Source organism: Pogoniulus pusillus, chromosome 4, assembly GCF_015220805.1.
Source record: "Pogoniulus pusillus isolate bPogPus1 chromosome 4, bPogPus1.pri, whole genome shotgun sequence".
In the NCBI taxonomy this organism is placed as follows: Eukaryota; Metazoa; Chordata; class Aves; order Piciformes; family Lybiidae; genus Pogoniulus; species Pogoniulus pusillus.
Genome location: NC_087267.1, coordinates 46,400,407 through 46,424,466, shown reverse-complemented (window position 1 = coordinate 46,424,466; position 24,060 = coordinate 46,400,407). Strand labels below are relative to the sequence as shown.

At 54.6% G+C, this 24,060-nt stretch overlaps 1 protein-coding gene across 1 annotated transcript in view; it reads right to left on the bottom strand.

Annotated features, from left to right (window-relative positions):
* Positions 1-24,060, bottom strand: part of LOC135174979 (collagen alpha-1(VII) chain-like) — a 139,461-nt gene that overhangs the window by 64,332 nt on the left and 51,069 nt on the right. Inside the window, exons 19-37 of the mRNA XM_064142749.1 lie at positions 23,370-23,493; positions 19,934-20,077; positions 19,437-19,627; positions 18,375-18,449; positions 16,524-16,559; positions 15,461-15,529; positions 15,266-15,352; positions 13,875-13,901; positions 13,259-13,312; positions 11,776-11,847; positions 10,258-10,293; positions 8,400-8,432; positions 8,043-8,114; positions 7,767-7,826; positions 7,326-7,361; positions 6,023-6,103; positions 4,312-4,356; positions 3,799-3,870; positions 2,104-2,157 (exon numbers count right to left, since the gene is read on the bottom strand). Of these exons, the coding sequence (XP_063998819.1) occupies positions 2,104-2,157; positions 3,799-3,870; positions 4,312-4,356; positions 6,023-6,103; positions 7,326-7,361; positions 7,767-7,826; positions 8,043-8,114; positions 8,400-8,432; positions 10,258-10,293; positions 11,776-11,847; positions 13,259-13,312; positions 13,875-13,901; positions 15,266-15,352; positions 15,461-15,529; positions 16,524-16,559; positions 18,375-18,449; positions 19,437-19,627; positions 19,934-20,077; positions 23,370-23,493 (1,368 nt within the window). The remainder of the gene's footprint in view (positions 1-2,103; positions 2,158-3,798; positions 3,871-4,311; positions 4,357-6,022; positions 6,104-7,325; positions 7,362-7,766; positions 7,827-8,042; positions 8,115-8,399; positions 8,433-10,257; positions 10,294-11,775; positions 11,848-13,258; positions 13,313-13,874; positions 13,902-15,265; positions 15,353-15,460; positions 15,530-16,523; positions 16,560-18,374; positions 18,450-19,436; positions 19,628-19,933; positions 20,078-23,369; positions 23,494-24,060) is intronic.

Below are 24,060 nucleotides of genomic sequence, written 5' to 3'. Positions count from 1 at the left end.
CAGTGCCCAGGTGGGCAGCAGAGCCAATGGCATCCTGGGCTGGCTCAGGAGCAGTGTGGGCAGCAGGACAAGGGAGGTTCTTGTGCCCCTGTGCTCAGCACTGCTCAGGCCACCCCGGGAGTGCTGTGCCCAGTTCTGGGCTCCTCCATTGCAGAGATGTTGCAGTACTGAAGGTGTCCACAGGAGGGCGACAAAGCTGTGAGGGGCCTGGAGCAGAGCCCTGTGAGGAGAGGCTGAGGGAGCTGGGGGGGTGCAGCCTGCAGCAGAGGAGGCTCAGGGCAGAGCTCATTGCTGCCTGCAGCTGCCTGAAGGGAGGCTGTAGCCAGGTGGGGTTGGGCTCTGCTGCCAGGCAAGCAGCAACAGAAGAAGGGGACACAGCCTCAAGCTGTGGCAGGGGAGGTCTAGGCTGGATGTTAGGAGGAAGTTGTTGTCAGAGAGAGTGATTGGCATTGGAATGGGCTGCCCAGGGAGGTGGTGGAGTGGATGTGGCTGGAGGTGTTGAAGCCAAGCCTGGCTGGGGCACTTAGTGCCATGGGCTGGGTGATTGGCCAGAGCTGGGTGCTAGGTTGGACTGGCTGAGCTTGGAGGTCTCTTCCAACCTGCTTGATTGTCTGATCTCACCAGAGCACAGTGCAGTGGCAGAACCACCTCTATCTGCTGACCACACTTCAGTGATCTCAAAGGTCTTTTCCAACCAAACAATCCTATGTTTGTGTGATCTCTCTTGGCCTTGCATGGGGACTCTTTCCTGGTGAGTGAACCTGGCCCAGGGCCACAGATGAAACTACAGATGAGCTGCAGTGACTTGAGAGGCTCAGCTCTGGTGTGAGGAACACCTCCTGAGGTGGGGGCTGACCTGCCTCCCTGGGGGGCTTCATTTCACTGAAATCTGGTTGTTGGGCTGACAGATTCCGGTGGAATGAAGGGCACCAGAGAGGCCCTGATGTGGCTGCAGCTCTGTGCCAAGCTGTGCTGGGATGAAGAGGGTGCAGTGTGGTGTGCACCAGCTGAACTGGTTGTGTCTAGGGCACATCTCATGCATGTCACTTGGGTATGCCCTTGCCTTTGCAAAGACCTGGATCCCATGCCAGTCTGGAGATGCATCTGTACCCCCAGGGATCAGAGCTGGGACCGGTCCTGTCCAATGTCTTTAGTGATGATCTGGACCAGGGGATTGAGTCCAGCAACAGTAAGTTTGCAGATGACAGCAAGCTGGGAGCAGTGTGGAGCTGTTGGGGGTAGCAGAGCCCTGCAGAGGGACCTGGCCAGGCTGCATGGGTGGGCAGAGGCCAATGGGATGAGACTGAACAAGGCCAAGGGCAGGGTTCTGCACTTTGGCCACAACAACCCCAAGCAGCACTACAGGCTGGGGACAGAGTGGCTGAGAGCAGCCAGGCAGAGAGGGCCCTGGGGGTGCTGGCAGAGAGGAGCTGAAGCTGAGGCAGCAGTTCCCTGCAGGGAGGCTGTAGCCAGGTGGGGTTGGGCTCTGCTGCCAGGCAAGCAGCAACAGAAAAAGAGGACACAGTCTGAAGCTGTGGCAGGGGAGGTCTAGGCTGGATGCTAGGAGGAAGTTGTTGTCAGAGAGAGTGATTGGCATTGGAATGGGCTGCCCAGGGAGGTGTTGCAGCCAAGCCTGGCTGAGGCACTTAGTGCCATGGTCTGGTTGATTGCCCAGGGCTGGGTGCTAGGTTGGGCTGGCTGAGCTTGAAGGTCTCTTCTAACATATTTAATTCTATGATTCTATGTTGCTTTCTGCAGCATTTCCCTGCCCATGAAGTGAACAAGTGGGTCCTACCTCTGAAGATCTCTAGATGTGGGATGCTATCAGAAGCCATTTCTCTTTCAACCTCCTGCTGATGTGCTCTTCAACTTGAAGGGAGGAGGAAATGAGTGAAACATCTCTGAACTTGCTTAATTTGAACAACATCTTCCTACCTGAATGTTTGAATCAAGTTGGAGGACTAACAGCATCATTATCACCACAAGTTTATGAGCCCAAGCTTTTAGGGAGCCACAACTGATGTGAGATGGACACTCTTCTCCTCTGGCCAGCACAACACAATGGCATCATCACAAAGATGCCTCCCTGCATCCAGAACATACCTTTGGGCCTGGAGGACCTCTTTCACCTTTCATGCCATCCATCCCACGATCTCCCTGTAATCACAGAATGAATGAATGAAGCTGGGAAAGACCTTTGAGATCATCAAGTCCAACCTCTCACCCAACACCTTCTAATCAGTTAAATCCTGGCACCAAGGGCCACATCCAGACTCTTTTTAAACACTTCCAGCTATGGACACATCACCACCTCCCTGGGCAGCCCATTCCAATGCCAATCACTCTCTCTGACAACAACTTCCTCCTGACATCCAGCCTAGACCTGCCCTGCCACAGCTTCAGACTCTGTCCTCTTCTTCTGCTGCTGTTTGCCTGGCAGCAGAGCCCAACCCCACCTGGCTACAGCCTCCCTGCAGGCAGCTGCAGGCAGCAATGAGCTCTGCCCTGAGCCTCCTCTGCTGCAGGCTGTACACCCCCAGCTCCCTCAGCCTCTCCTCACAGGCCTCTGCTCCAGGCCCCTCCCCAGCCTTGCTGCCCTTCTCTGGGCACCTTCCAGCACCTCAACATCTCTCTGCAATGGAGGAGCCCAGAACTGGACACAGCACTCCAGGAGTGGCCTGAGCAGTGCTGAGCACAGGGGCACAAGAACCTCCCTTGTCCTGCTGCCCACACTGCTCCTGAGCCAGCCCAGGCTGCCATTGGCTCTCTTGGCCACCTGGGCTTCTTCTGGCTGGTACCCAAGGATGACTCTGTCCCTTCTGCCTTCAATCCCAATCTTTACATTCCTCAATCCAGTTCCAGAAGTCAAGGCTCCTGAATCCAGTTCCCATTTGCTGCTGAGACCACTCTGGAATCTCCCCAGTACCTGCCCCCAGCAGCAGTGGTGCTGGTGAGGTGACTGCCATCAGGGGCTGGGTTCCATTTGAGGTTTGCAGTGGGTTTAGTCTATTTTATTTAGAGTCATAGAATCAGACAGGTTGGAAGAGACCTCCAAGCTCATCCAGTCCAACCTAGCACCCAGCCCTGTCCAATCACCCAGACCATGGCACTAAGTGCCTCAGCCAGGCTTTGCTTCAACACCTCCAGTGATGGAAGGAGTTAGTTTTGTGTTGCCTCCCAAATTCCCATTGCAGGTGATGACTTTGTCACACCTTGTGGCATTCTTGTGCACTACCCCATGCTGGTCCCATACTAACAACATTTGGATGAGCTGGAGAGCTGGACATGAGGTTCAATAAGGGCAAGTTTAGGTTCCTGCACTTGGGAAGAGGTAACCCCCTGCCCCTGGGGGCTGACCTGCTTAAAAGCAGCTCTGCAGAGGAGGAATTTGGAGTGTTGCTCAGTAACAAGTTCACCAGGAGACAGCAATGTGCCCCCATGGCCAAGAAGGCCATTGGTGTCCTGGGGGACATAAAGAAGAGTGTGGCCAGCAGGTGAAGGGAGGCTCTCTTCCCCATCTACTTAGACTTGAGTGTTGTGGCCAGTTCTGCCCTCCTCAGTTCAAGAAGAACAAAGAACTACTGGAGAGAGCCCAGCAGAAGCTCCAAGGGTGCTGAGGGGCTTGGAGCATCTCCGTGAGGAGGAAAGGCTGAGAGCCCTGGGGCTGTTGAGCATGGAGAGGAGCAGCCTGAGAGGAGATGAGGGTGTGGGGCAGGGGGATGGGGTCAGACTCCTTTCAGTGACACCCAGCACTACCCCAAGTCTTCCCTCTCTCAGCTCCTTGAGGGATTGCCTTACATCCTTTCCTGGTTGTCCTGTATCGCCTTTTATCCCTTGCTCTCCAGGCCGGCCTGGGAGCCCAGGGGGACCCTGCAAGAAAGGATTTGGAGAAGCAATCACAAACAGAGCACACCCAGCAGCTCAAAAAACCCTGAACTGAACAAAGCCAAACATTGCTGCCTTCTACTGGGATTTTTCAGCCAGGAAAGAAAGATTTACACATGGATCATAGAACCAACCAGGCTGGAAGAGAGCTCCAAGCTCAGCCAGTCCAACCTAGCACCCAGCCCTGGAAAATCACCCAGCCCATGGCACTAAGTGCCCCAGCCAGGCTTGGCTTCAACACCTCCAGCCACAGAGACTCCACCACCTCCCTGGGCAGCCCATTCCAATGGTAAATTCTATCTTGTTGGGATGGAGAAGGAAGTCCTCTCCTTTTGCACATCCCAAGGGTCCCTGGGCAGCAGCAGAGCAGCATTTCTTGATGTCCCACCACTCCCCCAAGCAGAAAATGACAATAAGCATCCTTACCCTGATTCCTCTCTCCCCTGGTGCTCCAGGGACTCCATCTTCCCCCTAAATGAGAAGAGTAGCAGCTTTCAAAAGCTTACTTCCATCAGGCTGGCCCTAAAGTTGTTTTGTTTGGGAGAGACCTTTAAAACCATTAAGCTCAACTTACTCACTGCCAAGATCCATCAACCTCCACCAATGAGACTGATTTACACCTTGAAGAAGCAGTTTAAAGGAAGAGAACCAAGTCCACCTCCCACTGCAGTGAATCATGTAATGAACCAGGTTGGAAGAGACCTCTAAGTTCCTAAAGCAGGTCAAATCTCCTCTTGGGCACTGCAAAAAGCTTGGACAACCAGGATGGAGGCCATCATATGATCACCTGAGATGTGTTCTAACCAGGGGTGGTGGTTTAGAACAGTCCCATTCATGAAGTCAATTGGGCAGAAGCAGTAAGGTGGCAGTAGAGTGATCATATCTAGGGTGAAAATGAAGCTGGTTCCACCAACCCTCACTGTTGCTTGGGGCAATCTGTTTTCTGAACCCACAGCAGTGTGTGGAGAGCACTCTCTAAAAAGAAATAAAAAGGGCAGTTGGGATCTGTTCTGCTTTTGCCTTTTCAACCTTTATCTTGGAAGATGAATAAGAGAAAGAAAAGCTCAAGGCAAGATGAAAAGGACTCTTCATGGTCTCATCTGATTCAGAGCAGTTCATAGAATCAAGCAGGTTGGAAGAGAGCTCCAAGCTCAGCCAGTCCAACCTAGCACCCAGCCCTGGCCAATCAACCAGACCATGGCACTAAGTGCCTCAGCCAGGCTTGGCTTCAACACCTCCAGCCACAGAGACTCCACCACTTCCCTGGGCAGCCTGTTCCAGTGCCTGAGCACCCACTCAGGAAGGAACTTCCTCCCAGCATCCAACCTGAACCTCCCCTGACACAACTTGAGGCCATTTCCTCTTGTCCTAGCATTAGTAGCTGGGGAGAAGAGACCAGCTCCAGCCTCACTACAACCTCCTTTTAGGTAGTTATGGAGGGCAATAAGGTCCCCTCTCAGCTTCCCCTTCTCCAGACCAAACACCCCCAGCTCCCTCAGCCTCTCCTCATAGGTCATGTTTGCCAGACCTCTCCCCAGCCTCATCACCCTTCTCTGCACTCTTTAGTCCATCACTTAACCAGGTCCCTCAGCACCACATCTACTGTTTAATCAGGGTCATCCAGAGCAGACTGCCCAGGATCCTGTCCAGGCAGACTCTGAGTCTTCAGAGGAGACTCCACAACCTCTCTGGGCAGCCTGCTCCAGGGCTCCAGCAACCTCACAGGAAAGAAGTTTTTCCTTAGGTTGAGGTGGAACCTCTGGTGTTCAGTTTGTGCTCACTGCCCCTTGTTCTGCCAGGGGCACCACTGAAAACAGCCTGGCCTCTTCCACCTGACCTTCACCCTTCAGCTATTGATCAGCATTGAAAAGCCTCCCTCTTCTCCAGGTTAACAGCCTCAGGTCTCTCATTCTTTCCTTGTCAGAGATGCTCCTGTGCTTTAACTGTCTTGGTAGGCTCCCTGCTGGGCTTCCTCCAGTAATTCCCTGGCTCTCTTGAAATGGGAAGCCCAGACTGGGATGCAGTACTCCAGATGTTCCTACTTGCTATCGTGAGGCCAGAGCCTGGGGTTGTTTGCTCTGTACAAAGTGGCATCTCAAGGGGTTCAGCAAGGCTTGGACTGTTGGCTTCTACTTACATCTTTACCTCTTAGTCCAGTCTTGCCTGGTTCCCCAGGTGGTCCTGGCTCACCCTTCTCTCCCTTCAGACCTCTGTCTCCCTGAAGAAAACAAGACAGTTGTTACCTTCCTCTTCTGCATTCCATAGGAGCAGTGTGGAGCTTTGGAGGGCAGGAGAGCCCTGCAGAGGGAGCTGGGCAGAGGCCATTGGGATGAGACTGAACAAGGACAAGGGCAGGGTTCTACACTTTGGCCACAACAACCCCAAGCAGCACTACAGGCTGGGGCCAGAGTGGCTGAGAGCAGGCAGGCAGAGAGGGCCCTGGGGGTGCTGGCAGAGAGGAGCTGCAGCTGAGGCAGCAGTGCCCAGGTGGGCAGCAGAGCCAATGGCATCCTGGGCTGGCTCAGGAGCAGTGTGGGCAGCAGGACAAGGGAGGTTCTTGTGCCCCTGTGCTCAGCACTGCTCAGGCCACCCCTGCAGTGCTGTGTCCAGTTCTGGGCTCCTCCATTGCAGAGAGATGTTGCAGTACTGGAAGGTGTCCACAGGAGGGCGACAAAGCTGTGAGGGGCCTGGAGCACAGCCCTGTGAGGAGAGGCTGAGGGAGCTGGGGGGGTGCAGCCTGCAGCAGAGGAGGCTCAGGGCAGAGCTCATTGCTGCCTGCAGCTGCCTGCAGGGAGGCTGTAGCCAGGTGGGGTCCCCAAGGAATTGCCAGCAGGGAAATGTTAGCAACCCTGCAAGGATCCTGGATAGGAGTCACTGCTGTTGCCAGAAGCAAGGATGTGGCTTTGCTCGTGGCATGAAGCAAAGCTGTGAAAAGTACACCATGGTGCTCACAGGATGTTAGGGGTTGGAAGGGACCCAAGGAGATCATCCAGTCCAAGCCCCCTGCCAGAGCAGGACCACACAATCTAGCACAGATCACAGAGGAACACATCCAGACAGGCCTGGGAAGGCTCCAGAGGAGACTCCACAACCTCCCTGGGCAGCCTGTGCCAGTGCTCTGGGACCCTTACAGTCAAGAAGTTCCCCCTTGTGTTGAGCTGGAACCTCCTGTGCTGCAGCTTACACCCATTGCTCCTTGTCCTGTCCCAGGCAGCAGTGAGCAGAGCCTGTCCCCCCCTCCTGACCCCCAGCCCTCAGATATTGATAAACATTGATTAAATCTCCTCTGAGTCTTCTCCAGACTAAACAGCCCCAGGGCCCTCAGCCTCTCCTCATCAGGCAGTGCCCTCCAGTCCCCTCATCATCCTCATAGCCCTCTGCTGGACCCTCTCCAGTCATGAGACAATGCTTCACCTGTTGCAATCCCTCCAGGGACTCACCTTCAGACCTGGTTTTCCAGACAAACCTACGTTTCCCTGTGGAAATAGAGATGGTTACGCACATGGAAACAATTCATTACTATTCATAGAATCAAGCAGGTTGGAAGAGAGCTCCAAGCTCACCCAGCCCAACCTAGCACCCAGCCCTGGCCAAGCAACCAGCCCATGGCAATAAGTGCCCCAGCCAGGCTTGGCTTCAACACCTCCAGCCACAGAGACTCCACCACCTCCCTGGGCAGCCCATTCCAATGCCAATCACTCTCTCTGACAACAACTTCCTCCTAACATCCAGCCTAGACCTGCCCTGGCACAGCTTGAGGCTCTGTCCCCTTGTTCTGTTGCTGCTTGCCTGGCAGCAGAGCCCAACCCCACCTGGCTACAGCCTCCCTGCAGGTAGCTGCAGACAGCAAAGAGGTCTCCCCATCGCCCAGCCCCACTCACCCTGTCTCCAGGATCTCCTTTCAGCCCAGGCTGGCCAGGAATTCCAAACCCTGGGCTTCCCTGCAAAGGCAACCACGAGGCCTGTCTGAGTGGCAGCACTGGATCATGGAACCACAGCACCCAGCAGGTTGCAAGAGCATGCCTGCAGCACCTGAGTGGTCCTCCCCAGCATGAGTTGGGAAAGAATTCCACCTGCCTCAGAGCTTCCTTTGTGGGCACAAACAGAATAAACCCTTCAGCCCATGCAGGACATGCCAGGAACAGCAAGTTCATTACCTTCTCTCCTTTGTCCCCTTGCATTCCTTTGTCTCCTCGTGGTCCCAGGGCACCAGTTGGCCCAGTATCTCCCTGTGGATAAAGGACATTCCCAGAGTCAGTAATTACAATGCAGGAATCCAAGCCCTGCTCAGGTGGCTTTCTAAAGCTGCTTCCTGCATTTTTAATGCTCTCTGAATCATAGAATGGTTTAGGTTGGGAGCTCAAAGCTCAGCCAGTTCCAGCCCTCTGCCATAGGCAAGGACACCTCTCACTAGAACAGGTTGCTCAAAGCCTCATCCAACCTGGACTTGAACATCACTTGAACATCACTGAAGCCTCCCTTCAGTTTGAACTGGTGCTCATTAGTGGACTTACCCTAAGACCTTTCTCTCCTGGAGGTCCCAAAACCTGAGGACAAAAAGAATCACAGAAATGTTTCCTGGCAGCAGAGCCCAACCCCACCTGGCTACAGCCTCCCTGCAGGCAGCTGCAGGCAGCAATGAGCTCTGCCCTGAGCCTCCTCTGCTGCAGGCTGCACCCCCCCAGCTCCCTCAGCCTCTCCTCACAGGGCTCTGCTCCAGGCCCCTCCCCAGCCTTGCTGCCCTGCTCCAAACACCTTCCAGCACCTCAACATCTCTCTGCAATGGAGGGGCCCAGAACTGGACACAGCACTCCAGGGGTGGCCTGAGCAGTGCTGAGCAGTGTTGAACAGGACTGTGCTCAGCACTGATCCCTGGGGCACACCACCAGTGCCAGCTGCCAACTGGATGTGGCACCATTCACACCACTCTCTGGGCCCAGCCCTCCAGCCAGTTCTTGACCCAGCACAGAGTCAATCTGTCCAAGCCAGGAGCTGCCAGCTGTGCCAGGAGCTTGTTGTGGCAGATGGCACCAAAGGCTTTGCTGCAGTCCAGGCAGACTCCTTCCACAGCCTGCCCCACGTTCACCAGGCAGGGAACCTGATCATAAAAGGAGATCAGGCTGGTGAGACAGTGGAGCACATCTCTCTTGGTCTCTGGCCTGCTGGCACTGCTGGTGGGAATGCTGCATGACTACAGCTCAAGAAGAGATGCAATCTACTCATAGTTACCCCCACAGCTGGAGCACCTGGAAATCCTGGCTTGCCCTGCAAGGTAGAAAGGCATGAAATGAACAATCTGGGACCATGAATGTCTTCTGATTGCTGCTCTCCCTCACCTGCTCCTCAAAACAACACAAAACTCATCTCAGACCAACAGCAAAACAGAGAGGAGATGCTCAGCTTGTGGTGGATCACAGAATGGTTTAGGTTGGAAGGGACCTCAAGGATCATCCAAATTCCAACCCCCTGCCATAGGCAGGGACACCTCCCACTAGAACAGGTTGCTCAAGGCCTCATCCAACCTGGACTTGAACACCTCCAGGGAGGTTGTGGAGGACAGAATCACCCAATGTGATCAAAGATCACATTGGGTGATTCTGTCCTCCACAACCTCCCTGGGAAACCTGTGCCAGTGTCTCACCACCCTCAACCTGTGCCAGTGTCTCACCACACTCACTGCAAAGAACTCTTCCCTAACATCCAGTTTCAATCTCCCCTCTGCCACTTTAAACCCATTCCTACTCCTCCTGTCATTACAAGACCTTGTCAATAGTCCCTCCCCAGCCTTCCTGTAGCCCCCTTCAGACACTGCAAGGCCACTCCAAGGTCTCCTCCAAGCCTTCTCTTCTCCAGGCTGCACAGCCCCAGCTCTCTCAGCCTGTGCTCAGAGCAGAGCTGCTGCAGCCCTCTCAGCATCTTGGTGGCCTCCTCTGGACTGGCTCCAACACTTCCATGTCCCTCTTGTGCTGGGGGCTCCAGAACTGCCCCCAGGACTGCAGGTGGAGTCTGAGGAGAGCAGAGCCAAGGGGCAGAATCCCCTCCCTTGCCCTGTGCCCACACTGCTCTTGCTGCACCCAGCACAGGGTTGTGTCTGGGCTGCACTCACACTGCAGGCTCCTGTGGAGCTTTTCATCATCCCCAGACCCCCAGAGCCTGTTCCTGAGGGCTGCTCTCAGCCATTCCCTCCCAGCCTGGAGCTGTGCGTGGGAAGGTGAAGCTCAAGTGCATCCCTGCTGGATTTGTCTCTCCTTAAGCCTCTCATAAGCACCACTCAGCTGTGCTTGCAAGAGCTCCACAGATGGAGTGAGCTGGGCACAGTCAGGACATCTTCATGTGAGTAAGTGAAACGTCTTCTCATGCTGTGTGACTTACTTGGTCTCCCTTCTGCCCTGGAGGTCCTGGGAGTCCCTGTAAGACAACAGAAGGTAATTTCCATGGGACTGAAAGGAGAGATTCAGGAGTTTGGGCTGCTGCTGTAGTGAGGAGCTCTGAAAGGAGAGATTCAGGAGTTTGGGTTGCTGCTGTAGTGAGGAGCTCTGAAAGGAGAGATTCAGGAGTTTGGGTTGCTGCTGTAGTGAGGAGCTCTGAAAGGAGAGATTCAGGAGTTTGGGTTGCTGCTGTAGTGAGAAGCTCCCACCCAGAGGATGGTCTCCAGCCTAGTTGTTCACTGACTATCAGACACCCCTGCCAGACAGCTATGACAGCTCCTGGGGGAGAGATGGAACCCCTCATGCCTGTCTCTGGGGCATTTGACTTCCATCCACCAAGAGACCAAGTGCAGAGAACTGATGAACCCCCACCTTGCTCTAACCTCCTCTCAGGGAGCTGTAGGGAGCAAAAAGGTCTCCTCTCAGCTTCCTTATCTCCAGGCCAAGCAAACCCACTTCCCTCAGCTGCTCCTCACAGAACTTGTGCTCTAGACTCTTCACCACCTCTGTTGCCCTTCTTCATGCCACAGTGCATCAGACATCCACAAAGCAAATGTCCTGATTTAGGCCAGCTTCTGGCATAGATTAGGAAGCACAAGGTCTTGACATGCTCTTAGATGACTCCCACTCCACAGTAGTGGTTTCTCCCTACAAAGAGAGTGCAGAAGCAATGCTGGGGGTATCTTTCAGCTGCTCTGTGGAGCCTGCATTGTCTCTTAATGCTTATAGCCTGGGGAAAACAGTTGGCCAGGGTGATGTTCTCTCATCTCTCAAGTCTCTGGGACAACTTGCTCTCTAGACCTTTCACCACCCTCATTGCCTTTCTTTGGATGAGCTACAACATAGAACCATGGAATCAAGCAGGTTGGAAGAGACCTCCAAGCTCAGCCAGCCCAACCTAGCACCCAGCCCTGGCCAAGCAACCAGACCATGGCACTAAGTGCCTCAGCCAGGCTTTGCTTCAACATCTCCAGGGTAGCCAGGTGAGGTTGGGCTCTGCTGCCAGGCAAGCAGCAACAGAACAAGGGGACACAGTCTCAAGCTGTGGCAGGAGAGGTCTAGGCTGGATGTTAGGAGGAAGTTGTTGTCAGAGAGAGTGATTGGCATTGGAATGGGCTGCCCAGGGAGGTGGTGGAGTCTTTGTGGCTGGAGGTGTTGAAGCCAAGCCTGGCTGAGGCACTTAGTGCCATGGTCTGGTTGATTGGGCAGGGCTGGGTGCTAGGTTGGGCTGGCTGAGCTTGGAGGTCTCTTCCAACCTGCTTGATTCTGTGATTATGATTGGGCAGGGCTGGGTGCTAGGTTGGACTGAATGAGCTTGGAGGTCTCTTCCCACCTGCTTGATTCTATCTCAATGTCTGCATCACTCCACTTGCAGTCTCTACCCTGCTTTTGCTTTGCCTCAGCTATTCCCATGTTCTCCTTAGGCTGATGGACTCAGAAAGCATTTTATCCATGCAATGACCTTTTCTCCTCTTGCTCCAGGCACTCCAGGAATACCATCTAGCCCTGCTGGGCCTGGCAAGCCAGGTTTCCCCTGCAAAGGAAGAGACATCATCAAATCCTTTATCTTCTAAACAGTTTCTTACCAATCACCCTACAGAAAAAGTTTGGGTTTGAGTCTGTGGAAACACAAGCAGGGAAATGTGCTCCTGGATGTGTCCACCTGAACACACCTTTGCAATGAGGACCTGTGGGGATGTTTATGTACCTCCAAACCTCCTTTCTCATAGAGTGGCTTAGATAGGAAGAGACCTTTAAGATCATCTAGTTCCACATCTCCACTGCCATGAGCAGGGACACTCCATCCAACCTGATCTTAAATACTTTCAGGGATGGGGCATGCACAGCTTCTCTGGACAACCTGTTTGAGTGTCTCACCAGCCTCACAGTGAAGTGTTTCTTCCTATTAGCTCAGCTAAATCTCCCCTCTGTCAGTGTGAAACCATTGGAGCTCTGTCCTGCTCTAGAGTAAGATGTCCCTGCCCATGGCAAGGGGGTTGGAACTGGCTGATCCTTGTGGTCCCTTCCAGCCCTGATTGATTCTATCACTACACCCTCTAATCAAGAGTCCCTCCCTCTCTGTTTTGTAGGCCCTCTTCCTAGACAGGAAGGTCTCTCTGGAGCCTTCTTTTCTCCAGGCTGAACAACTCAAACTCCCCCAGTCTGTCCTCGTAGCAGAGGTTCTTCAGTCCACTGATCATCACTGTCATTGCAGGAGAGGCTGAGGGCCCTGGGGCTGCTTAGTCTGGAGAGGAGAAAACTGAGAGGGGATTTAATCAATGTTTATCAGTATCTGAGGGATGGGGGTCAGGAGGTGGGGACAGGCTCTGCTCACTGCTGCCTGGGACAGGACAAGCAGCAATGGGTGTAAGCTGCAGCACAGGAGGTTCCAGCTCAACACAAGAGGGAACTTCTTGACTGGAAGGGTCCCAGAGCACTGGCACAGGCTGCCCAGAGAGGTTGTGGAGTCTCCTTCTCTGGAACCTTTCCTGGCCTGTCTGGATGTGTTCCTCTGTGATCTGTGCTGGATTGTGTGGTCCTGCTGTGGCAGGGGGGTTGGACTGGATGACCTCCTTGGGTCCCTTCCAACCCCTAACATCCTGTGAGCACCACGATGTACTTCTCACAGCTTTGCTTCATGCCATGAGCAAGGCCACATCCTTGCTTCTGGCAACAGCAGTGACTCCTATCCAGGATCCTTGCAGGGTTGCTAACATTTCACTGCTGGCAATTCCTTAGGGACAGGATGAAGTGAGCAAAAATGGATGGGCCTGGCATCATCAGCAGGCTGAGTCATCTCAGAGTGGTAGCTGATCAGAACTGGCAGTAGGACATTGTCCTTCTGCACCCAGCCCATGTGGCAGAGGGCATCCAGAGGCCAATGGCCCCTTCCTTTCATGGCCAACATCTGTTGCTCAGCAGATGGCCATTGATGACCCACTCACCTGCTCTCCCATCCCTCCTTTGTCACCCTTGAGGCCATTCCTCCCACGAGGTCCCTGTGTGGAGCAAAAGAGAGCCTGAATGCATGGCATGGCAGCCCTTTATGGATCTTCATAGAATCAGAGTGTCAAGCAGGTTGAAAGAGACCTCCAAGCTCAGCCAGTCCAACCTAGCACACAGCCCTATCCAGTCAACCAGACCATGGCACTAAGTGCCCCAGCCAGGCTTGGCTGCAATACCTCCAGGCACAGCAACTCCACCACCTCCCTGGGCATCCCATTCCAATGCCAATCACTCTCTCTGCCAACAGCTTCCTCCTAACAGCCAGCCTAGACCTCCCCTGACACAGCTTCAGCCTCTGTCCCCTTCTTCTGGTGCTGCTTGCCTGGCAGCAGAGCCCAACCCCACCTGGCTACAGCCTCCCTGCAGGCAGCTGCAGACAGCAATGAGCTCTGCCCTGAGCCTCCTCTGCTGCAGGCTGCACACCCCCAACTCCCTCAGCCTCTCCTCTTGGTGGTCATCAGACAGGTTGGAAACCAGAGCCTTTGGGGCAGTTTAGGAGTAATGAAGGAAACTCTTCTCATCCATGCAGAGTGAAACCCAAACTGGAGTGCTTACCCTGATGCCTGAATCCCCTGGCTCACCCTGAAACAGAAAAGAACAAGAACAATTAGCATGGAATGGCAACTCAGAGAGGGACTTCTCCCTAGACTTAGTCCCAGCAATTAGTCCCTGCATCCTGACAAGCCCAGAGACCAAAACTGCCACCCACAAGTGAAGACAGAGATTTTACAGAGGTGTCTTATGTCTTGCATGCTCCAGACACCTCAACCTGCAGTATCTGCTGTCAGCCTCCACTGACAGGGTAAAAGCAGGGAACTTGATGTCTGCTGAGCCTTTTTGACCCATTCCCAGTGCCAAGAGACATTTGGCTGACACTCCTCAGTGCAGGTTTATATGTGTACAACAAAGCAATCCTGTGAATTTCAGCCCAGCTGCCAAGCAACCTTCCTAGGGATCTGGAGCAGGAAAAGCCTCAGTGGGCACTGAACCTGGTCTCATGTCAAAGAGAGCTCATCATGGCTTTTTCAAACCCCATCATCAGTTCCCACTGTGTTGAACTGCAAAGCCCTGAGGATGGGATCAGCTTAGAGAGGGCCTTTTTTTATGTCTTGATGGCAGCATCATAGAATCAACCAGGTTGGAGGAGACCCTTGAGGCCATTCCTTCCATGAGGGCCCTGTGTGGAGCAAAGGAGAGCCTGAATGCATGGCAAGGCAGCCCTTCATGGATCTCCATAGAATCAGAGTGCCAAGCAGGTTGGAAGAGGCCTCCAAGCTCAGCCAGCCCAACCTAGCACCCAGCCCTGCCCAAGCACCCAGACCATGGCACTAAGTGCCTCAGCCAGGCTTGGCTGCAATACCTCCAGCCACAGCAACTCCACCACCTCCCTGGGCAGCCCATTCCAATGCCAATCACTCTCTCTGCCAACAACTTCCTCCTAACAGCCAGCCTAGACCTCCCCTGGCACAGCTTGAGGCTGTGTCCCCTTCTTCTGTTGCTGCTTGCCTGGCAGCAGAGCCCAACCCCACCTGGCTACAGCCTCCCTGCAGGCAGCTGCAGGCAGCAATGAGCTCTGCCCTGAGCCTCCTCTGCTGCAGGCTGCACACCCCCAGCTCCCTCAGCCTCTCCTCACAGGGCTCTGCTCCAGGCCCCTCCCCAGCCTTGCTGCCCTGCTCTGGACACCTTCCAGCACCTCAGCATCTCTCTGCAACGGAGGGGCCCAGAACTGGACACAGCACTCCAGGGGTGGCCTGAGCAGTGCTGAGCACAGGGCCAGAAGAACCTCCCCTGCCCACCTGGCCACACAGAATCCCATGATGAAGAGAAGCAATCTGCATTCCCAGGGCCCTTGAGTGATCAGAGTGCCCAAGGACCATGGACTGTGCCAGGTCCTCTCTCTCTGTGGTATAGCATCACAGAACCATGCTTCAAATAATCATGCTCACCTTGATGGAGGTTCCTGGTGGTCCCTGTGGCCCTGGTAAACCTGGTGGTCCTCCTACTCCAGGTTCTCCTGGCTGCCCTTTCTGCCCCTGAACCAACACAAACCAGGACAGAGAGATGTGGGCTCTCTCCCAGCTCCCTTTGCTTCTCTGCCAGCCCTAGAGAAGTCAGGATATCAGCTGGGGTATGTTACTCACAGGGGTGCCAGGCTGACCAGTTTGGCCAGGAATCACTTCCACTCCTCCCAGGACATAGCCTGGTTCACCCTGCACACAGAGAGAGGAGGACACTCACTCAGCTGTGTTGGGAGGTCCAGGGGCAGACTGAGTTTCATGCCTTAGAGCCAATTTCATGACCAACTTTCATGCCAGGGGGCAGTTTCATGACCAACTTTCATGCCAGGGGGCAGTTTCATGACCAACTTTCATGCCTTAGGGCCAATTTCATGACCAACTTTCATGCCCTGGGCCAGTTTCATGACCAACTTTCATGCCTTAGGGCCAATTTCATGGCCAGCTTTAAAACCAACCAGCTCCTTTGTGCACTGCCAACCCAAACCATCTGCTTGCAGCAACTCTCTGCAGAGGTACAAGAAACCTCATGGCCACAGTGTGAGTTTGGCATGGGAGAGTATTAATTCATGGGATAATAAGAGTAGGCTGGCTTGCAGCAGAGCACATTCCCTGATCTGTACCCATACAGATAGCTCAGACGGATGCAAGAATGGGAAAGGAATGTGCATTGGGGGTGGAAGTGGGGTTGGGGACAAGATAACTGCTCCTGGGATCTGCCTCTGCCAGCAGCATTAAATTCATCTCCTAAATGCATGCTAGGAGGCTTTGTTCATAGTGGAAACTCAGAAAGGAAGAGTGCCCCAACTAAGTGCTACCTCCCTCAGGCAAGAACCAAAGTGTGCCAAGGGATGGAGCACTTCACAAAGACACCAGATCCCTCCTAGCAAAGCTGAAGGACAGGTCATAGAGTCAGAGAATCAAGCAGGTTGGAAGAGAGCTCCAAGCTCAGCCAGGCCAACCTAACACCCAGCCCTGGCCAATCAACCAGCCCATGGCACTAAGTGCCCCAGCCAGGCTTGGCTGCAACACCTCCAGGGATGGTGACTCCCAAGTTCAAGACCAGCAGCATAAGGAGAGTCACAGACAGCTCAGAGGTCTACCAAAGGTCACTGTGCAAGGGCTCAGACATTAGAGATCAGGGCAACACAGCAGCTTTTCCCCAGTGAAAGGCAGGAATCAGACTCACTCTGTCTCCTTTTGGCCCAGCTGGTCCTGGGTAGCCCTGGAATTGGTAGAAAAAGTCACCTCAGTCCTGCAGCATTGAACAGCAAACCACCCTCTAGGCCATCGTTGTGGAATCACCACTACCTTGTAGGTGCCATGGACAGAGGCACTGAGTGCAGGCTCAGCAGGTTTGCTGCCCACACCAAGCTGTGTGCTGCAGCTGACAGGCTGCAGGGCAGGGATCCAGCCAGAGGCACCTGGGCAGGCTGCAGAGGTGGGCACAGGCCAAGCTCAGGAGGTGCAACAAGGCCAAGGGCAAGGTCCAGGAGCTGGGTCAAGGCAATGCCAAGCACAAATCCAGGCTGGGCAGTGCCAGGCTGGAGAGCAGCCCTGAGGAGAGGCACTTGGGGGTGCTGCTGGAGGAGAAGCTGAGCAGGAGCCAGCAGTGTGCACTTGCAGCCCAGAAAGCCAAGCAGAGCCTGGGCTGCAGCAGCAGCAGTGTGGCCAGCAGGGCCAGGGAGGGGATTCTGCCCCTCTGCTCTGCTGAGACCCCAGCTGGAGTCCTGCATCCAGCTCTGGAGCCCCTGGGACAAGAGGGCTGTGGAGATGCTGAAGAGTGTCCAGAGCAGGGCCAGGAGGATGCTCAGAGGCTGCAGCAGCTCTGCTGTGAGCACAGACTGAAAGAGTTGGGGCTGTGCAGGCTGCAGCAGAGGAGGCTCCCAGGTGACCTTCTTGTGGCCTTGCAGCATCTGAAGGGGGCTACAAAAAAGCTGGGGAGGGACTTTTGAGGCTGTGAGGGAGTGTCAGGACTGGGGGGAATGGAGCAAAGCTGGAGGTGGGGAGAGTGAGGCTGGAGGTGAGGAGGAAGTTGTTGAGCAGGAGAGTGGTGAGAGGCTGGAATGGGTTGCCCAGGGAGGTGGTTGAGGCTCCATGGCTGGAGGTGTTTGAGGCCAGGCTGGCTGAGGCTGTGTGCAGCCTGCTCTAGGGTAGGGTGTCCCTGGGCATGGCAGGGGGGTTGGCACTGGCTGCTCCTTGTGCTCCCTTCCAACCCTGCCTGATTCTGTAATTCTAAGTACTTCAGGATAATCTCCTTGGTCCTGCTGACAACACACTTGCTGATCCAAGACAAGATGTTGGTGGCCTCCTGGGCACCTGGGCACACACTGGATCATCTTCAGCTGCCTGTCAAACAGCATCCTCAGCTGCTTTTCTGCTGGGCAGTTTCCAACCACTCTTCCCTAAGCCTGGAATGTTCCTGGGGTTGTTGTGACCCAAGTGCAGGACTCAGCACTTGGCCTTGTTGAACCTCATAGAATCAACCAGGAGGGAAGAGACCTCCAAGCTCATCCAGTCCAACCCTGCACCCAGCCCTAGCCAATCAACCATACCATGGCACTAAGTGCCTCAGCCAGGCTTGGCTTCAACACCTCCAGCCACAGCAGCTCCACCACCTCCCTGGGCAGCCCATTCCAATGCAATCACTCTCTCTGACAACAACTTCCTCCTAACATCCAGCCTAGACCTCCCCTGCCACAGCTTCAGACTGTGTCCCCTTGTTCTGTTGCTGCTTGCCTGGCAGCAGAGCCCAACCCCACCTGGCTACAGCCTCCCTTCAGCTAGTTGTAGACAGCATCTCCCTGGCCATGGCCCACCAATAATGCTCCATGTAACACTCCCTTTCTGTCCTGCTTGAGAGAATCCCCAGCACACTCCTGTTTCCTCCTGCCTGTTTTCCAAGCCAGCATAGAGCAGGATAAACCAAAGCTCCAACCCAGAAAGATCTGAAAGTCTTCTTCCCTCAATGCCTTCCTTGGTACTAATCATTTAGTTGCATATTGATTAACCCAGTGGATGGTTCATCTGATGGACTCACCTGCTCTCCTTTCTCTCCCTTTGTAGGGAAGCTCTGTGGGTCATAGCCCTTGTGAAGTGTTGAGCCCATGAAGGTCTTGAAAGGAAAAGGGAAATAGAACAAATGCATCAGGAAATTACTATCCACCAAAGGATGGGAAAGAAGCCCAAACCAGAGCAACCCTGAAACACAGAGATGCACACTCCTTGGCTTATGCAACAGAAGGGAGAACCAAAGTTGGCCATCCAGGAGACCTCTGCATAGAATCAACCAGGTTGGAAGAGAACCTGTGCTGGGCTGCAGCAAGAGCAGCGTGGGCAGCAGGGCAAGGGAGGGGATTCTGCCCCTTGGCTCTGCTCTCCTCACACCCCACCTGCAGTCCTGGGGGCAGTTCTGGAGCCCCCAGCACAAGAAGGACATGGAACTGTTGGAGCCAGTCCAGAGGAGGCCACCAAGATGCTGAGAGGGCTGCAGCAGCTCTGCTCTGAGGACAGGCTACAAGAGCTGGGGCTGTGCAGCCTGGAGAAGGCTTTGAGGAGACCTTAGAGTGGCCTTGCAGTATCTGAAGGGGGCTCCAGGCAGGCTGGGGAGGGACTAGTGACAAGGTCTTGTAATGACACGAGGAGGAGGAATGGGTTTGAACTGGCAGAGGAGAGATTCAAACTGGGTTTTAGGAAAGAGCTCTTTGCAGTGAGGGTGATGAGAGACTGGCACAGGCTGAGGGTGGGGAGACACTGGCACAGGTTGAGGGTGGTGAGACACTGGCACAGGTTTCCCAGGGAGGTTGTGGAGCACAGAATCACCCAATGTGATCAAAGATCACATTGGGTGATTCTGTGCTCCACAACCTCCCTGAAGGTGTTCAAGTCCAGGTTGGATGAGGCTTTGAGCAACCTGTTCTAGTGGGAGGTGTCCCTGCCTATGGCAGGGGTTGGAACTGGCTGAGCTTCGAGGTCCCTTCCAACCTAAACCATTCCATGATTCCAAAGATGTTCTGACTGAGCTCAAGGCAAAGGAGTAGCTCTGTGCAGGACCCATGCCAAGCAGGCTGGCTTGCATTCCAAGGTGTGTGAAGGAGCTCACCCCCTTAGCTGGCATCTGTCTGTCTGAAGGCTGAAGGTCAGAGCAAATAGCTTCAATCAGCTCCTGGAGGATCTGAGGGAAGTCATCGAATGTGCTGACGTAGAAAGCATTCTGGAGGCTCTGCTGCAGCAAGATGCTGTTGAGTTCAGCAGGGTCAGCTCCTGAGACACCCACGACAATGACACGGATCCCTGGAACACATCACTCACTCAACAGGAGCAAAGATGCTTGAAATCAGAAGCTCCAACCCTTCCCCCTCCCCCAACACAATCTGCCTGCTCGTCTGCTGGGACCAGGAGCTGCTTGAGAGCTCACCTGAAGCAGAGTGCATGAGTGATAAAAAGCCAAGACACTCAAGCTAGGGGCAGAAAGAAGGAAGGATACAGGAGTGAAGGAGGTCACAAAGGGCAGACATCACATCATGGATCACTCTCAATCCTCTGGATCTTCACAGAGGACACCAAGGCCTCTGGAAACCACAACAGGGCAACTCTCACCTAAAGCATAGGCTGCTCTGGCTGGTGGCAACACAGCATCCTGGGGCTGCCTGTCGGTCAGAAGCACCAGCAGGTGAGGGAAATCTGGTCTCATCCCTCTGGAGGACTGGAATAACTCCTGCAGCATGTAGGTTATGCCATGACCTGAGCAAACATGAAGAAACATGGTGTAAGTCTGCCCAGATGACAGAAGGAAGTTGTTGGCAGAGAGAGTGATTGGCATTGGAATGGGCTGCCCAGGGGGTGGTGCAGTTGCCATCCCTGGAGATGCTGAAGCAAAGCCTGGCTGAGGCACTTAGTGCCATGGTCTGGTTGACCCCCAGCTCCCTCAGCCTCTCCTCACAGGGCTCTGCTCCAGGCCCCTCCCCAGCTTCCTTGCCCTTCTCTGGGCACCTTCCAGCACCTCAACATCTCTCTACAATGGAGGAGCCCAGAACTGGACACAGCACTCCAGGGGTGGCCTGAGCAGTGCTGAGCACAGGGGCACAAGAACCTCCCTTGTCCTGCTGCCCACACTGCTCCTGAGCCAGCCCAGGATGTCATTGGCTCTGCTGCCCACCTGGGCACTGCTGCCTCAGCTTCAGCCTACTCTCTATCAGTACTCCCAGGGCCCTCTCTGCCTGGCTGCTCTCAGCCACTCTGGCCCCAGCCTGTAGTGCTGCTTGGGGTTGTTGTGGCCAAAGTTCAGAACCCTGCACTTGGCCTTGTTCAGTCTCATCCCATTGGCCTCTGCCCACCCATCCAGCCTGGCCAGGTCCCTCTCCAGGGCTCTCCAACAGCTCCACAGCTGCTCCTAGCTTGGTGTCACCTGCAAAGTTACTGCTGCTGGACTCAATCCCCTGCTCCAGATCATCACTAAAGATGATGACCAGGACTTTGCCCAGCACTGATCCCTGGGGCACACCACTGGTGCCAGCTGCCAACTGGATGTGGCACCATTCAGCACCACTCTCTGGGCTCAGGGGGTTGAACTGGTTGAGCTTTGAGGTCCCTTCCAACCTAGACCATTCTATGTTGACTGCTGAGAAGACACTGATAAGGCCATTGAAAAGTGTTGAAGTTGAAACTAACTACTTGGACTTCTTGAATGCAAAACTCCTGCTCATGCACCTTCAGGCAAGCAGGGATTCCTGCCCTGCTGGGAAGGAGCAAGTGCAAAGTGCTCTCTGCCTCTAAACTTTTTAACTACAGGAGACAAAAAGTGGGTTCATTTTTGAGAGGTTAAGCTGAGGAGGAGCTTTTGTGCAGTGGAGGTGAGGTGGGAAAGGGACATCCTGTGGTGACACACCATGAAACCTGAAGAGGAGACATTGTTTTGTTGTTAGGGCAACATTGGCAGTGAGCTGCTGTAATTTGCTGCTGAAAATGTGCATACAGTGGGCAATAAGGATGCTTCAGCATCAACTGTCCTCACCTAATGGTTATGGGCTTTGTCCCCAAGCCAGGTGTAAAAATGTCCCTCAAGTGCCCACCAAGTCGTAAAATACAACAGCAATGTTTTTGTGGGTGCCAGGGACACAGGCACTGAGTGCAGCCTCAGCAAGGTTGCTGCCCACACCAAGCTGTGTGCTGCAGCTGACAGGCTGCAGGGCAGGGATCCAGCCAGAGGCACCAGGGCAGGCTGCAGAGCTGGGCACAAGGCAAGCTCAGGAGGTGCAACAAGACCAAGGGCAAGGTCCTGCAGCTGGGTCGAGGCAATGCCAACACAAATCCAGGCTGGGCAGTGCCAGGCTGGAGAGCAGCCCTGAGGAGAGGCACAGCCAGCAGTGTGCACTTGCAGCCCAGAAAGCCAAGCAGAGCCTGGGCTGCAGCAGCAGCAGTGTGTCCAGCAGGGCCAGGGAGGGGATTCTGCCCCTCTGCTCTGCTCTGCTGAGACCCCAGCTGGAGTCCTGCAGCCAGCTCTGGAGCCCCTGGGACAAGAGGGCTGTGGAGATGCTGGAGAGTGTCCAGAGCAGGGCCAGGAGGATGCTCAGAGGCTGCAGCAGCTCTGCTGTGAGCACAGCCTGAAAGAGTTGGGGCTGGGCAGGCTGGAGCAGAGGAGGCTCCCAGGTGACCTTCTTGTGGCCTTCCAGCATCTGAAGGGGCCTCCAGAAAAGCTGGGGAGGGACTTTTGAGGCTGTGAGGGAGTGGCAGGAGTGTGGGGAATGGAGCAAAGGTGGAGGTGGGGAGAGTGAGAGTGGAGGTGAGGAGGAAGTTGTTGAGCAGGAGAGTGGTGAGAGGCTGGAATGGGTTGCCCAGGGAGGTGGTTGAGGCCCCATGGCTGGAGGTGTTTGAGGCCAGGCTGGCTGAGGCTGTGTGCAGCCTGCTCTAGGGTAGGGTGTCCCTGGGCATGGCAGGGGGTTGGAACTGGCTGCTCCTTGTGCTCCCTTCCAACCCTGACTGATTCTATGCTTCTCTGAAATAATGACAAGCAACCCAACAGTGAGAACTAGAGCATGGACAACAGCCACTGGGGCAAGCTGGAAAGAGAATCCTTGAGAACAAAGCTAAATTCAATCCTCTGCTCTCAGATTTAGAAGAGCTTTGGACCATAAAGACTGAAAAGCTGAGAGAGTTGGAGCTGTTCAGTCTGAAGACAACAAGGCTCTGGGGAGACCTTCCTGTGGCCTTTCAGTTCTTACAGGGGGCAAGAAGAAAAGAAGAGACAGATCTTATAGCAAGGCCTATTGTGACAGGACAAGGGGTGGGTGGGTTGAAAGGAAAAAAAATAGACTGATAGAAGGAAGAAATATTTGAGGCTGAGGATGGTGAGATCCTGCCCCAGGTTGCCCAGAAAGGTGGTAGATCTCTGGAGCTATTCCAGGTCAGGCTGTTTGGGTCTCTGACATACCCAATCTAGTTAAAGATACTGGAAGGTGTCCAGAGAAGGGCAGCAAGGCTGGGGAGGGGCCTGGAGCAGAGCCCTGTGAGGAGAGGCTGAGGGAGCTGGGGGGGTGCAGCCTGCAGCAGAGGAGGCTCAGGGCAGAGCTCATTGCTGTCTGCAGCTGCCTGCAGGGAGGCTGTAGCCAGGTGGGGTTGGGCTCTGCTGCCAGGCAAGCAGCAAAGGAAGAAGGGGACACAGCCTGAAGCTGTGCCAGGGGAGGTCTGGGCTGGATGTTAGGAGGAAGCTGTTGGCAGAGAGAGTGATTGGCATTGGAATGGGCTGCCCAGGGAGGTGGTGGAGTCTCTGTGGTTGGAGGTGTTGAAGCCAAGCCTGGCTGAGGCACTCAGTGCCATGGTCTGGTTGATTGGCCAGGGCTGGGTGCTAGGTTGGGCTGGATGAGCTTGGAGCTCTCTTCCAGCCTGCTTGATTCTATGATATCCCTGCTGACTGCAGCAAGTTTGGACTAGATGACCTTGAAAGGTCCCTTCCACCAGGAAACACTCTCAGACTCTCTAGCTGTGCCAGTACAGGGGTTCAAAGCACTCAAGAGGTCACTCTGTGTGTGCAGCTCACCTGTTTTCGTGTTGCCTCCAGCGTAGCTCAGCCCCTTGATGGCTCTCAGGGCACTGCTGCGGTCACGGTACTGGTTGAAGTAGAAAGCTGCCCTGGGATCCTCACTGTACTGAGCAACAGCAACCTGCCAAAGGAAAGGGGCTTGTGACAAAGGTGGAGGACACACAGCAAATTGGCCATCACTCAGTAAGCTGACTTCAGTGAGATAATGCAGCTGGTTGTGGTGCAAGAGGAGTAGGAAGAGGTTGTGCTTCTTGCAGACTGGGTCACAGACTGACAGAAGTGGTTTGCTTGGCACAGACCTTTAATACAAGCCCTGTGAGGAGAGGCTGAGGGAGCTGGGGGGGTGCAGCCTGCAGCAGAGGAGGCTCAGGGCAGAGCTCATTGCTGTCTAGAACACCCTGAAGGGAGGCTGTAGCCAGGTGGGGTTGGGCTCTGCTGCCAGGCAAGCAGCAACAGAAGAAGGGGATGCAGCCTCAAGCTGGCCAGGGCAGGTCTAGGCTGGATGTTAGGAGGAAATTGTTGTCAGAGAGAGTGATTGGCATTGGAATGGGCTGCCCAGGGAGGTGGTGGAGTTGCTGTGCCTGGAGGTTTTGCAGCCAAGCCTGGATGAGGCACTTAGTGCCATGGTCTGGTTGATTAGTTTATCAGATTAGACATGAGGAGAAAGTTCTTGTGGCCTTCCAGTATC